This window comes from Suncus etruscus, chromosome 5 (assembly GCF_024139225.1).
Source record: "Suncus etruscus isolate mSunEtr1 chromosome 5, mSunEtr1.pri.cur, whole genome shotgun sequence".
Classification (NCBI taxonomy): domain Eukaryota; kingdom Metazoa; phylum Chordata; class Mammalia; order Eulipotyphla; family Soricidae; genus Suncus; species Suncus etruscus.
Window position 1 is genome coordinate 112,218,008 of NC_064852.1, and position 13,948 is coordinate 112,231,955.

Consider the following 13,948-nt stretch of genomic DNA (forward strand, 5'->3'; position numbering starts at 1 on the left):
GGAATCAACTGGTAAGTTCAATGAAAGTCAAGCTAATTTACATAATTTTCACTTGCAAAATGGATCTCCACCTAGTTTCAGTTTTATTAGGTCATTTGTCATTAGAATAGTATGACTAACTCATTCACGATAGTATGAATAACTCATTTGACAGAGAATGCTCTGTCAAAATGATCAAACTAGGGGTCCATTCAAAATATAAAAAGTGGTGTGCCTATGTCCAAAATACAGTTAGGAAAGAAAGTTCAAGATAACCTGGATTTTTGTACCAAACCACCAAACCAGATGAAGGAGCATAAAAGTGATTTTTTTACATTGTTTTTAAAGATCACACTGGCAGATAGATCACTTTCTCTTAGAAAAGTGTTCAAGAAACACCTACAGACACTAAAGGTACACAGAGGTCCAAACAAGGAAAGTTTATGCTACAGATAGAAAATCTCCAGATGTTTTAAAAACTGGATTAAACACTATGGAATCACATTCTCTGGAAACTCTTTTTTAGGAAAGATAAATTATACTGTTTGGTGATCATTTGTAGTCAACTCATCTCAAAAGCTGATATAATCTATTATAGTGTCTTCTTTTTCCTTATTCAGATAGAATCTATTAACTCTGAAACACACCAAATAAACATGTTTCTAGAATGAGATTTGGTGGGGGAAAAACATATTTTGAAACATACTTTCTAATTTTTTGTACCAATTTTGCAAAGCTAAAAGATTTTTTTCAAAATAAATATTTCAAAAATACAAAGAAAATTGACAGCTAACTTAGCAGTAAAGTTCATGCCTCCCATGTGTGAGGCCCTGGGTTTGATCTGGAAAAATAAATAAATAAATAAATAAATAAATAAATAAATAAATAAATAAATAAAATAGCATGTAATGTCTGTTATGTTCACTCCTGCAATAGTATATGCTGATGACATAGTATATAATAATTAAATGTTAATAGGAGGGACATGATTAGGAAACCAAAAATACGCATTCTGTTCTAAATTTAGAAATTAAAAAAAAGGCTTTTCTACAACAATTGACAAAAAAGTGTTTTGGGATCTTCAAAAATAAAATAATCTTAAACAACAATTTTAAATGAATATAAAAGTTCTGAAAAAATAACATCTATAGCAAAATACTTGAGGGTTTGTTTTCCCACCAAAATTGGGAGAGTTATGTCCATGAAAAAAAGACAGATGTATTTTCACTGAAGTAATGATTCTTTAACTAGTTTGAACAACAACAAAAATCTTCTCCTCTTCCTCATTACCACACAGCATGGTGGGTGAGTCTCAACCTGATTCTATCAGAAGACAGTACTGAAGAACACAAATTTCTCAGAGCATCAATTTTCACAGTCCGAAGGGTTTCTGTTTGTTTGTTTGTTTGTTTGTCTGTCTGTCTGTTTATTTTTTTTTTGCCTAGTGCATGTCTTCTCATCATTCCTCTTTCTGCAATACTGTGCAGGCTGCTTCAGAGGAAAAAGTCCAACAATGCTTGTGAAATTGGCAGAACCCCACAAAAGGGCTTCAGGGAAGCACTTTAGGGGTTTTGTGCAGGGCAGCCTGCACAAGTCACTTCAGAGGGGAGCCTGCATCTGCTGCTTCCTTCTCCGCACCAGAAGGAACTGGGTTCAGAAGCTTTTGAGTCTCTCTTTTGGGCTTCTTTGATCTACCGGCATCAGGGTTTTTACTCAGACGTGGTCTGACAGGCGTGCTTCTGGATTGATATCTATGAAGCAAGAAAACAGAGTATTTTGTAATGTACTTTCTAAATATGTCATTTAGGGTGGTATGAATCCAAACTAACTGCTCTTTGGAAGCAATTCCTTTTTGGGGTTGGAAAAGGATTGGTTGGCAAGCCTTTTGGGCTAACCCTGACATCTTAGCTGCTGACTTCCTTTTCTGGATTTTCTTTTTACTTTCTGAATTCTTCTCTCTGGCTGACATTGGAGAGATTTGAGTGACATCACCATCTGGAAGAGTTAACTGGAAATCACTTCCCTTAGGAACCTCATTAGAATTCAAACTTTCTGGTTTTTCCAAAGACACACAATCTCCATCCTCCTTCTCCTGTGTCATTAGTTGATCTTTTACAGGGTTTTGCAAGTCATCATTGTCTTCTTCTTTCAGTTTACTCCCATCAAAATGGACGTTAACCCAAATATCGCCCTCGTTCTGCGGGGCTCCTGTATTCAAAGGAGTCTTAACGCCAACTTGCTCATCACAACAACCAAAGGAAATCAACTTATACTTATACTGCACTCTGAGAACCCCATTATTTTCAAGACACAGGGGCAGCTTTGTAGACAAGTTTGAGGATTCTTCTTCCTTTACTTTATAAACGTTTGAAGAAAGAATGTAAAGTAAGGCATTGGGTTGCAAAGGCTTCAAAACGTGATTACAAGACTGGGGAAATTCAAGTCTTTCTGGTTCGACTCTCTTCTTCCTTTTTCTGTGTGATTGCTTCCTCTTCGGGGAGTCTTCTGCTTGTCTCAGTCTTTTTTTCCCTGGGTGACTCATCAGGCTAGTTTGGGTTCCATGACTGAGTTTCACAGTCTGGCAACGAGAAGCTGCTCGCCATGGTAGATCATAAGGCATCTTTGTTGGATAAGAATGGCTGAATTTATCAAAGGCCACTGAAAAGTCATTAACTTCCAAAATAACACCTGAATCATTAGCTGAGAGAATGTGACCTGAGGCTGTGTCCTGACCTAGATCTGCCCAGGTCACTTTTTTGCCTTTATTTGGTTTTTTTTTTTTTTTTTTTATTTGTATGGGTCTCACAATCATCATCAAAGTAACAGTGGAAACGGCCCTCCCTGAATTCCTTCACAAGAGCATTGATCTTCAGGTCCTCTTCTTTTCTTATCTGAGACAATGTTTTCCCCACAAAGGATGCTGGGACATGAGGGGAGGCTTCAAGAACAGGCTCTTGAGATTTATCTTCAATAGCATTCTGCACTGGATCTGCGGTCTTATTAGAATCAACCACAGAAGAGGAACTTGGTTGGGAATCTAGCTTCCTTTCCTTCAGGGTATAGCACATCTTCTTAACAAAGTCTCCTTTATTCACACCAGGGTCCCCTGTAAGTGAGGAGCCACACTGAAAATTTGGTTCATCACTCAGAGGTTCTGGAGATAGATGTTTTAACTGTACAGTCACAATTTTATCGACATTCTGATCATGGGTTGACTCAAGAAGGGCACTACAATCCAGTCTACAAACACTGGAGTCACGCTTCTTGTTTTTTTTTCGGTTATTATTGACTCCATCTTTTTGGAAGCTGGATCCTTTGTCAGCTTTCCACTGTTGATGAGCCACTGACTGAGATAAACCTTCCTGTGTATCACTTGTTTTAGGGCTTTTTGATTTACGTTTCTTACCTTCTGGGTCACTATATTTCATTTTTTTTTTATTGGGCTCTTTGGTCTGACAAGTTATGGTGTGAGGTGAGGAATCCGTTTGAAAATTCACTTCAGAACCATAAGACTCAGAGCTTGACTCCTGCAGAATAATGTAGTCTTTCTTCTGGTTTACGACTTTGAATGTGTCCTTGGATTTCTTTGTTCTGGAGCCAGAAGCTTCACAAGGGTATCTCAGTTCAGAAACACAGGATTCTTGGCTGTCACCTTCTAGATCAAAATGTTCTGTGTTAATGCAAAAGGCCCCCTGTACAGTCATGGGAGGCGAGTCAATCACTACAGGCTGGAAAGTTTCAGAATCAGAAATCACTTCACAGTCACTATCTCCAGTCACTAGATCCATAACAACCATCTTCTGGAGATTGGTTTCCCTGACTGACACTTCATCTTGGTCAAGGACTATTTGGAGACGGGTATCAGAATCACACATTATCTCAGAATCACCGGTCTTTTCTTCCATGCCATGCTCTTCCTTCTCAAGGTCTATTTCATTGCAGATCAGTTGAGGTTCATCCACTTTCAGCTGAAGACAAACACCAGAATTACATTTGATTTCAGAAATAGTAGGATCATAATTCTTGTCTGCTAAGTCATTAGCAACATTCCTTTGCAAGTTTATTTCTTTGACAGTTGTGACAGATGTATTGGTCACAAAGTGAATGGGAGTATCAGAATCACAGTTCACTTCAAAACTGCCAAACCTATAACCAGTATCTTCCAGGTAAACGTGACCTTCCTTCCAAGGACATATTTCTGTAACACCCCTCTGAAGATGGTCAGTCACTGACTCAAGCGGATTGTCAGGAGCAAAATGAATTTTGGGTCCAGAAAGATCATCGTTCTCCTCTCCCAAACTGCCATGTGCTTCTTCTAAACTCTGTCGGTGCTCAGTTATTGATGGAAGAGGACTAGATGAAATATAAATTACTTCAGAATCATTGAGTTTGTAGCCCTTTGCATCCATACAAACTTGCCGCTCCCTAAGATTCAGTTCTGTAATATTTTCTTGAAATTCATTAGTCACAAACTGTACAGGTTCAGTTGAAGCAAAATTTATTTCAGAATTTCTGGGCTCAACTGTTTTATCTTCCACATCAGTATGCTTCTTCCAAAGGTGGGTCCCATTATGGATGTCCTCAGGTTGGCCAGATACTGATGTAAAGACAGAACCAGATTCATATAAAATTTCAAGATCTTTATGGGCATCCGTGTTATCTTCCACATCAGCTGCATCCTTCCAAAGACAAATTTCCTTAACAGTTTCTCTAAGCTGGTCAGCCACTAACTGGACAGGACCATCAGAATCAAAGCTTACTTCAGAACCACAAAACTGCTGATGCTTCTCTTCCAGTTCAATTTGTTCTTGCCCCAAAATGTTTATTGGAGGTTGGCCAACTATTGACTGCACTAAGTAATTGGAATTCAAGTTCTTGTTAGGGTCTTTATATTGGATGATCTTATCTCCCAAGTACACATGACTTTGATTTTCAAGTTTAAGTCGTTTAGCACTTACTTCGGATTGTTCTGCTACAGACTGAAAAGATATATCAGAATCATTTAGTTTAGAATCAACAGCTTCACCCATCCTAGTTCCGAAGCCAGTATCTGCCTTCTGTGGCTTTACTTGGCTATCTGCTTCCTGAAATTGTTCTGTTAATGGAGTAAGAACTTCCGTGGAATGAAAATGTATGTTAGACTCACTAGATTCACTGTCTGTACCTTCCAGATCAATATACTTTTCCTTTAAAAGGGTTAATTTAGATTGATTGATGACTGAATAAAAGGGGTTCTTATTATTAAATTTTATTTCAAAACCTCTAGATTCAGGTAGTTCATCTCCCACATCAACATGGGCTTTCTGTAAAACAGCTATTTGAGGTTTTTCTGTCATGAACTGAGGAGGTACACCAGGATCCAAAATTATTTTAGAGCTTCTACATATGACACTTTTGTTGCTGACAGCAGGTGCTTCTTTCTGAGCATTTATTTCTTTCACAACCTTATGAGGTTCATTCATTGAACAATAAGGAGCTTCAAAATCAGAATTTATTTCAGGGTCACTAAATTTGGCCATTTTATCTTTGGAGCTTGAATGCTTTTCTTTTTGAAGCTGGATTTCTTTAACAACCACTCCAGGTCTGTGTGTCAGTGATGGAAGAGAGACGGTGGGATACAAACTTGGTTCAGAAACACCTAACCTGTTGTTCTTGTACTCTGAGCATGTCGGTTCTTCTTTCTGGTTTAGTTCTTTAGCAGTTATGTCTAGATGGTCAGTCACTAAACCGAGAGGATCATCTGATTTCAAGCCGATTTTAAAAGTACTAGGTTCGTTATCTTTATTTTCTAAGTGCCTATACTTTTGTTTCTGAATGTTCACATCTTTGATGGGACCTTCAGAATGTTCAGTCATTGCATCAAAACTATTACAATCCAAATTTAATTCAGAACAACTAGACTCATATTCCTTATTTTCTGAATGTGCCTGTTCTTCTTTGGGAAGGTCCAGTCTTTTAACAGCAACTTCTGTGAGATTAGTCACTGACTGAGAAGGAGCAGAAGACTCCCATTGCATCTCAAAATCACTGGGCTGACCATGTATACTCTCTGAATATGCATACTCTTTCTTTTGAGTGAGTATTTGTTTTAAAGTAACTGCACGTTGATCATTGCCTGAATGAAGAGGCATATCAGAATCAAAATTTATCTCAGACACACAAGGTTTATTGCCCTGACTTTCTGGGTCTATAGGTTTCTCCTCATAAACAGCTACTTGACATTGATCAACTGAGCAAAGAGACAAATCAGAATCAAAAGTTAATTCAGAACTATCTGACCCATAACTCTTATCTTCCAGATGTTTGTATTTTTTCATTATTCCTGCAATGTCCAACTCAGAACGCTCAGTGGCAGATATGAAAGGAGGATCTGAATCAAAGGTCAAGTCAGAACTGGAACAGTCAGAGCTCTTAACTTCCATGTCAATATCTGGCTCTTCCTCACTGTCTTCACTCAAAATCTCTTGAGGTTCATCATTTGTTGACTGATACAGGGACACGTTAGATGCAAAACTGAGATCAGAATCACTAGAATTATCATCCTTGTTCTCCAAGTCAATAGCTACTTCTTGAGGATCTACCCCTTGGAGTGTTACTTGTGAATGGTCAGCCACCACATGAGCATGGACATCGATTTTAAGACCCTGAAATCCACAAGGATTTATTTCCATGGCACCATCCTCCTCAAGAAGATTTACTTCTTTGTCAGCTTTCTGAGGGTCATCTGTTGCTGTCTCGAGAGCGATGTCACAACCAAGATGTGCTTCAGCACTACCAGGATCATGATCCTCATCTTCCAAGTAGACAACCTGAAGGTTGTTTTCTTTGACAGTCAGTTGAGGAAGGTCAAGAATTGATTTCAGGGAGATATCATCATCAAAACTTGCTTCAGAAGAACTTGATCCATACTCCTTATCAACCAAGTAAATATGATACTTCTGAGGTTTTGTTTCCAAGCTAACCACTGGGAGTTGGTCGACGACTGACTGAAGTGGGGAAGCAGAATCAGCACTTATTTCAGAGTTACTAGATCCATAGTTCTTGTCTACCAAACCAATGTATACCTCTTTAGAAAGGTTCTCTTCTGTGGGTTTTTGAAGACAATCAGCTACAAGCTGAAGTGAAGCATCACAGTCAAAATCCATCTCAGAATCACTGGAATTATAGCTTTCATCTACCAGGCTAATGGGTACTGCCTTCTGGATATTTGTGTCTTTGACATCTGCATGACTCTGATTCTCAGTCAACTGAAAAAAGTCATCTGAACTTATTTCAAAGGAGTAAGATTCATCACGTGTGTCTTGCAAATCAATGTCTATTTCTTTAGAAAGATTTGTTTCTCTGGTCATTACTTCGGATTGGTCAGTTAGTACATTAAAAGAGGATCTGTAATCAACACTCATTTCAGAACCTCCCAAAGCATTCTTATTATTTCCTTGGCCTTTTTTATTTTCCTCCTTAAGGTCTGGTACATTCTCTTCAGGTTGATCAGATGATGCTTGAAGATGGCCAGATTGGAATTTCATTTCAGAACCTGCTGAGGGCTTCTGTTTCAGAAAGGCTGACTGATTAACAACTATAAGCTCTTCTTCTTGGGCACAATACATCTTAGAAAATTCTCCAGAATGCTTTGAAATGGAATCTTCAAAGATTCCTTGCTGAGAAGGCATTTCATTTTTATTTGGATTTACAGATGGGTTTACTGCTAATTTGGAAAGAGATTCATATTTTGAGAAGCCTTCAGCACCTACTGATTCATGAGATTTTAAGCCAGTTGACAAAGTTTTATTTGAAGGTTTTATAGCTCCCTGAATAATCAATTTTTCTGAATTTACACTTACAGATTTCTGATCTGATTCATTATATTTCTGGCATAAAACTGGAGATATTTTTACAGCAGATGTTAGCACAGTGTTTCTAGAGCCTCTTTTTTGCCCTTCAAAGTATCTGTCAGCTTTGTTGGGGTCATGCTTACTAACAGACTCCAAATGTAGCAACTTAGTAGTATTAGTTGTAACTGACTTAAAACCATTTGAACTTTCTAGCAAATGGCCAGCAGGAACATTAGAATTCACTGAGGGACATACTATGTTTTGTCCATTCTTTGTAGTTTGACTGACACCTACTGGATTAAATTCTTTTAAGCCATCCCCACTTTTATAAACAAGATTCAAGGGCTGCTGCTGACCCTTTTCCAACTTTTGAATAACCGAAGGTCGAATGGAAACATTCTGCACGCTCTCCTGAGGTTGACTAGGTCTGGAATCTAACTCCTCTTGAGGTTCACCACTCCTAGGGGGCCTCTCTTCTCTGACTCCAGGATCGTCCTCATTCATTTCCTCAGGAATTACATCAGCAGGAACCAACTGAGAGGGCAAGGCAGCACCCATTTGTCTCACGTTCTGAATTGATCTAAAAAAGAAAAGTCAGCAAAAGCATTACACAAATATTTTTAAAAAGCATAGTATATTTTATCGTTTTTCTACCCAAGGTCAAATTCTCTCTGCTGCCCATTGAAAACTCCCATGAATAGATCCCATGCTGGGACACAGACCAGTATAATAAAGACATGAGAGATGGAACAGTGGTTAAGCTCTTTTGCACAAGGATGACAAGACTTGTCCAATTTCTGGAACCTTGACATGGGCCTTGGAGCATTACCAAAAGTGAGTACTGAGTGCAGAACCAGGAGTAACCCTTGAGAACTGTCAGGTGAATCCCAAAACTCAAAAAGTAAGAAAAAATGAAATAAAAAGTATAGACATGAATATGAAATCATAGTAAATATCTTTTCATAACACAATGATGTAAAACAAATAATCAGTCACTTTTTAAAAACTGTTAAGGCTCAAATACATGGAGATTAAGTGTCATGTTACTGAATACTAGCTGAGTCCATGAGGAAACCAAAGGGGAAACTAAACAAATTCCTGAGAAAAAAGTGAAAACTTGAGTTATTGGAATATAAGGAAAGAGAAATAAATCACTCAAAAAATTACTAAGCGAGGGCCCGGAGAGATAGCACAGTGGCGTCTGCCTTGCAAGCAGCCGATCCAGGACCAAAGGTGGTTGGTTCGAATCCCGGTGTCCCATATGGTCCCCCGTGCCTGCCAGGAGCTATTTCTGAGCAGACAGCCAGGAGTAACCCCTGAGCAATGCTGGGTGTGGCCCAAAACAAACAAAAAAAAATTACTAAGAGGAATGTTCATAGCAATGTAGGCTGACATCAGAAAAAAAAAAGAAAAATATCAATCTTAACCTCACAACAAAAAGTATTAGAAAAAAGTCACAAAAGACACCTAAAACTATATAAATAAAATAGAACATAAAAAAGGCAATACAGATGATGATTTTTTTTGAAAGAGATGAATAGATGAACTTGTAAATCCTTAGTTAAGTTTGTAAGGAAAAAACTGAGAAAACCCTAAAATAGGATCAGAAATAAAAGAGAGAAAAATGGGACAGAGCCAAATTTAGTACAGAAGTGAAGGCATATATGGTCCCCAAACACCACTAGGAGTCACTTCTGAGCAGAGAGGCAGGAATTGCCCTTGAGTGCTTCTGGTTATACCTCAAAATCTAAATAAATAAATGATGAAGAAAAAGAAAACACTATAGCAGTGCAAAGAACCATAAAAGCCTACAACAAAAAACTTCAAACCACAAAGTTGAATGCCCCCCTCTAAATAAACAAAGTCTTAAAATCCAACAACCTACCAAGACTGAATTAAAAGAAAAGATAAAGCCTAAACAAAGTAATTACAAGAAAACTTTAACAGACACTTCACCAAAGAAAAGACTTAAATAACCACATGAAAAAAACCTCCCATAATTACTTTTTATAGTGAAATACAAACTGAAACTACAATGACAAGTCTCATAACTGTGAGAATGGTATATATTAAGTAGGCCAAAAACAAGTTTGATGAAGATATGGGGGGGAAAGGAACTTCTGAACAGTATTGTTGGGAATATATATTTGTCAAGCCTCTATGGGAAACATAATGGAAATTTCTCAAAATATTAAAAAGATCTACTAGAACCAGAGAGATAATACAGGAGTTAAGTCACTTGCCTAGAATGTGCCTGGTTCAATTCCTGGAAACACTGCCCCCAGCACTGGCATCTGTGAATCCCTTAGCACAGACACCAGGAGAAAAGCTTGAGCACAACTTGATGTGGCCCCAAAAGAAATAATAAATAAGGTTAGAGTAAAAACACAACGGGGAAGTCAAGCACAAGGCACAAGGCAGACCCACGTTAGATCCCCAGCAACCCATCTGATCCACCAAGCCTGCCAGGAGTAATTCCTGAAGCAGAGCCAGGAGTAACTCCTGAGCACTATTTGTGTGTGTTCATTCCAAAAACCAAAAACAAAAGGAAAAACAAAAATTAGGTCTACCATGTGACCCAACAATTCCACTCCCAGGGAATCTGTCTGAACACAAAAGTATTAATCCATAAAGACACATGCACATCTAAGTTCTTACATGTCTATTCACAACTGAACTGACCAACTATAAAAACAATTAAAGTGTCCAATGACAAATGTGTAGCCAAAAATGATAAGGTTATAGATTAAAAAATGGAATAGTAATCAGCTATAAGAAAAAATAAGGGGTCTTAGAGATCTGACCAGGGGTAAGCCACTATGCACCTTTGACATTGTTGACCCTGGTTCATGCCTGGAACTATATATGATTTCCCCAAGCACCTGCAGAAGTGATCCCTGAGTACAGAGCCAGGCATAAGCAATGATGGATGTGGCCCAAAAACAAAATAAAAGATAAATATTTGCCATTTTGTGTCAATTAAACTAAAGGGGGTCAAATTAAGTAAAATAATTTAGAAGAAAAAAGATAAATACTAGATGATATCACTTATCAATTGGATATAATAAAGCAAGGAGAAGGCATTATTTGGAAAAAAGAATCTGGGAGTCAACCACCATGTCTGTTCAACAGACCAGCATCACAGACTCACCTAACTCTCAAAAGAGCAGCAAAACTTTGGGCTGGAGATATAGCATGGAGGTAGGGCATTTGCCTTGCATGCAGAAGGATGGTGGTTCGAATCCCGGTATCCCAGATGAGCCTGCCAGGAGCGATTTCTAACTAACCCCTGAGTGCTGCCGGATGTGACCCAAAAAAACAAAAACAAAACAAAAACAAAACAAAAAGAGCAGCAAAACTAACAGCAAAAACTCAGAGATACTGGCTTCACATCTGATCTAATGGGGGTTCCTTCGAAGGGGGTGAGGCAAGTCCCCCATCTTTCTGAAGCCCTTGCAGTTGCACACACAACACACAAAGGCCACACACAGAGCAACACATGGACCCCACCCTACAACAGCTGCCTCACTAATGGCCCAACTGCACAACTTCTCCACTTCTCTTTGCAGAGACCCTTAACCATTAACCAATCTCCAGGGTTGCAGGTTTTGTAACTGACATCTCCAGGGACTATATGGAACCAGGGCAGGGCCCCTTTTTGGCCCCCACACCTTTGTACTCCTGTTCTTCCAGAAGTCCTGGAAGCCACACCCATGAACCATGGTTGTGGCCATATGAGCTCATCAGTCCAGCTCCACAGATCTTCAAAGTCCTGGACAGCACTGCTGTCATGTGACACTTCCATATTTTAATATTGACTTCCCAGTAGTAACACAGCAAATTAAATGTGAAATTATCATAGAAGCTACATAAGCCCAACAAATAAAACCAACAATGGAATGTTCAATTGGCAATAAACAGTTTAGTCAATCTTCATTGGACTAATGACAATGAAATATTTGACAATTTCCACAAATTTTCTTTCAATAAAAGTTTTTTTAAGGGCCCGGAGAGATAGCACAGCGGTGTTTGCCTTGCAAGCAGCCGATCCAGGACCAAAGGTGGTTGGTTCGAATCCCGGTGTCCCATATGGTCCCCTGTGCCTGCCAGGAGCTATTTCTGAGCAGACAACCAGGAGTAACCCCTGAGCACCGCCGGGTGTGGCCCAAAAACCAAAAACCAAAAAAAAAAAAAAAGTTTTTTTAAAAAAAATAATGCTGGGCCCGGAGAGATAGCACAGCAGCATTTGCCTTGCAAGCAGCCGATCCAGGACCAAAGGTGATTGGTTCGAATCCCGGTGTACCATATGGTCCCCCGTGCCTGCCAGGAGCTATTTCTGAGCAGACAGCCAGGAGTAACCCCTGAGCAATGCTGGGTGTGGCCCAAAAAACAAAAAATAATAATAATAATTCCATTAAACAACCAAGATGCCCTTCAACAGACAAATGGCTAAAGAAACTGTGGTACATATACACAATGGAATATTATGCAGCCGTCAGGAGAGATGAAGTCATGAAATTTTCCTATACATGGATGTACATGGAGTACTATCATGCTGAGTGAAATAAGTCAGAGGAAGAGAGAGATGCAGAATAGTCTCACTCATCTATGAGTTTTAAGGAAAATAAAAGTCATTTTTGCAACAATCCTTAGAGACAATGAGAGGAGGGCTGGAACTTCCAGCTCACTTCATGAGGCTCACCACAAAGAGTGGTGAGTGCAGTTATAGAAATAACTACACTGAGAACTACCATAATCATGTGAATGAATGAGGGAACTGGAAAGTCTGTCTAGAGTACAGGTGGGGTGGGGTAGAATGGAGGGAGATTTGGGACATTGATGGTGGGAATGTTGCACTGGTGAAGGGGGGTGTTCTTTAAATGACTGAAACCTAATCACAATCATATTTGTAATCAAGATGTTTAAATAAAGAAAAAAATTTAAAAAATAATTCCATTACTATTTAGTTGTTTCAAGCAATATTAAATAAATTATGTATTCCTACAAAGGGGAAGGCTGCAGGAAGGTTGGGAAACTAAGAATAGTGGAGGGAATGTTACACTGGTGTTGGGAAAGTGTTGGAACATTAAACACCAGAAACAACTGTATTATGAACAACACTGTAAATCATGGTATTTAAAATAAAGGTAATGGGGGCTGGAGTAATAGCACAGCAGGTAGGGCAATTGCCTTACATGCAGCTGACCTGCGTTTAATCCCAGGCATTCCATATAGTCCCCAGAGCTTGCCAGGAGTGATTTCTGAGTGCAGAGCCAGAGTAACCCCTGAACACTGCAGGGTATGGCCCAAAAACAAACAAACAAAAACAATAAAATTAAGTTAATGTAAAATTTTTTAAGAAGAAAAAAAATAGAGAAGTGATATGATTAAATTGGACACACCCAGATAATCTATAAAAGCCTACTCATTGATAAATTGATCATATATTAGTAGCAGTGATGGCATGGCAAGATATTTGAAAAAGTATGAAACTGTACTTCAGAAATGTTTACAGTCCTAAAATCAATATTACCTCAATTTTTAAAAAATATTGTTTTAAATTTTAAGTGAAAATGATATTTAAAATTATACATTAACATGTAGATAAAATATATTTTACACAAATATGGAATTTACTTTCTCTTACTAGTAATATATTTATTAAAGATAATATATTTATAAAATTAATAAATTATGCCTCACATCACATATAAAAACTATAAAAAACTAAAAATACAAAGAATTCATATAGAATATATCCTTAGATTTGGTTCTGTCAAAATGTGTAATTTTATTTTGATTGAAATCATTTTGATTTACAAAGTCCTACATAGTTGAGTTTCAGACATACAATGAATCAGGGCCAATCCCACCACCAGCGTCAACTTACCTCCACCAATGTTCCCTAAGTGCCTCCCACACCATTCTTGCTCCCCAACTTGCCAGTAAAAATGTATAATTTTTATATGGAGAAAAATAATGCACTGAGATATAAGATAGTCTGAAAAACTATATACAACATACTTAAAATATAAAGGACTATTAAATAACTCAATATAAAATTAGATAACAGATCAACAAACAATTCAGAGGATAGACATATGGCTAAAAATAGAAAAATTCCATTTCAATCCTCA

The 13,948-nt window shown here is 38.1% G+C and overlaps 1 protein-coding gene across 1 annotated transcript in view; it reads right to left on the bottom strand.

The window, feature by feature from the left end:
• Positions 1-1,573: 1,573 nt before the first annotated feature.
• The window catches only part of ZDBF2 (zinc finger DBF-type containing 2), a 22,919-nt gene continuing 10,544 nt past the window's right edge, over positions 1,574-13,948 (bottom strand). Inside the window, 3 exon segments of the mRNA XM_049772906.1 lie at positions 1,574-1,730; positions 1,875-2,758; positions 2,760-8,391. Coding sequence (XP_049628863.1) covers positions 1,574-1,730; positions 1,875-2,758; positions 2,760-8,391 — 6,673 coding nt within the window.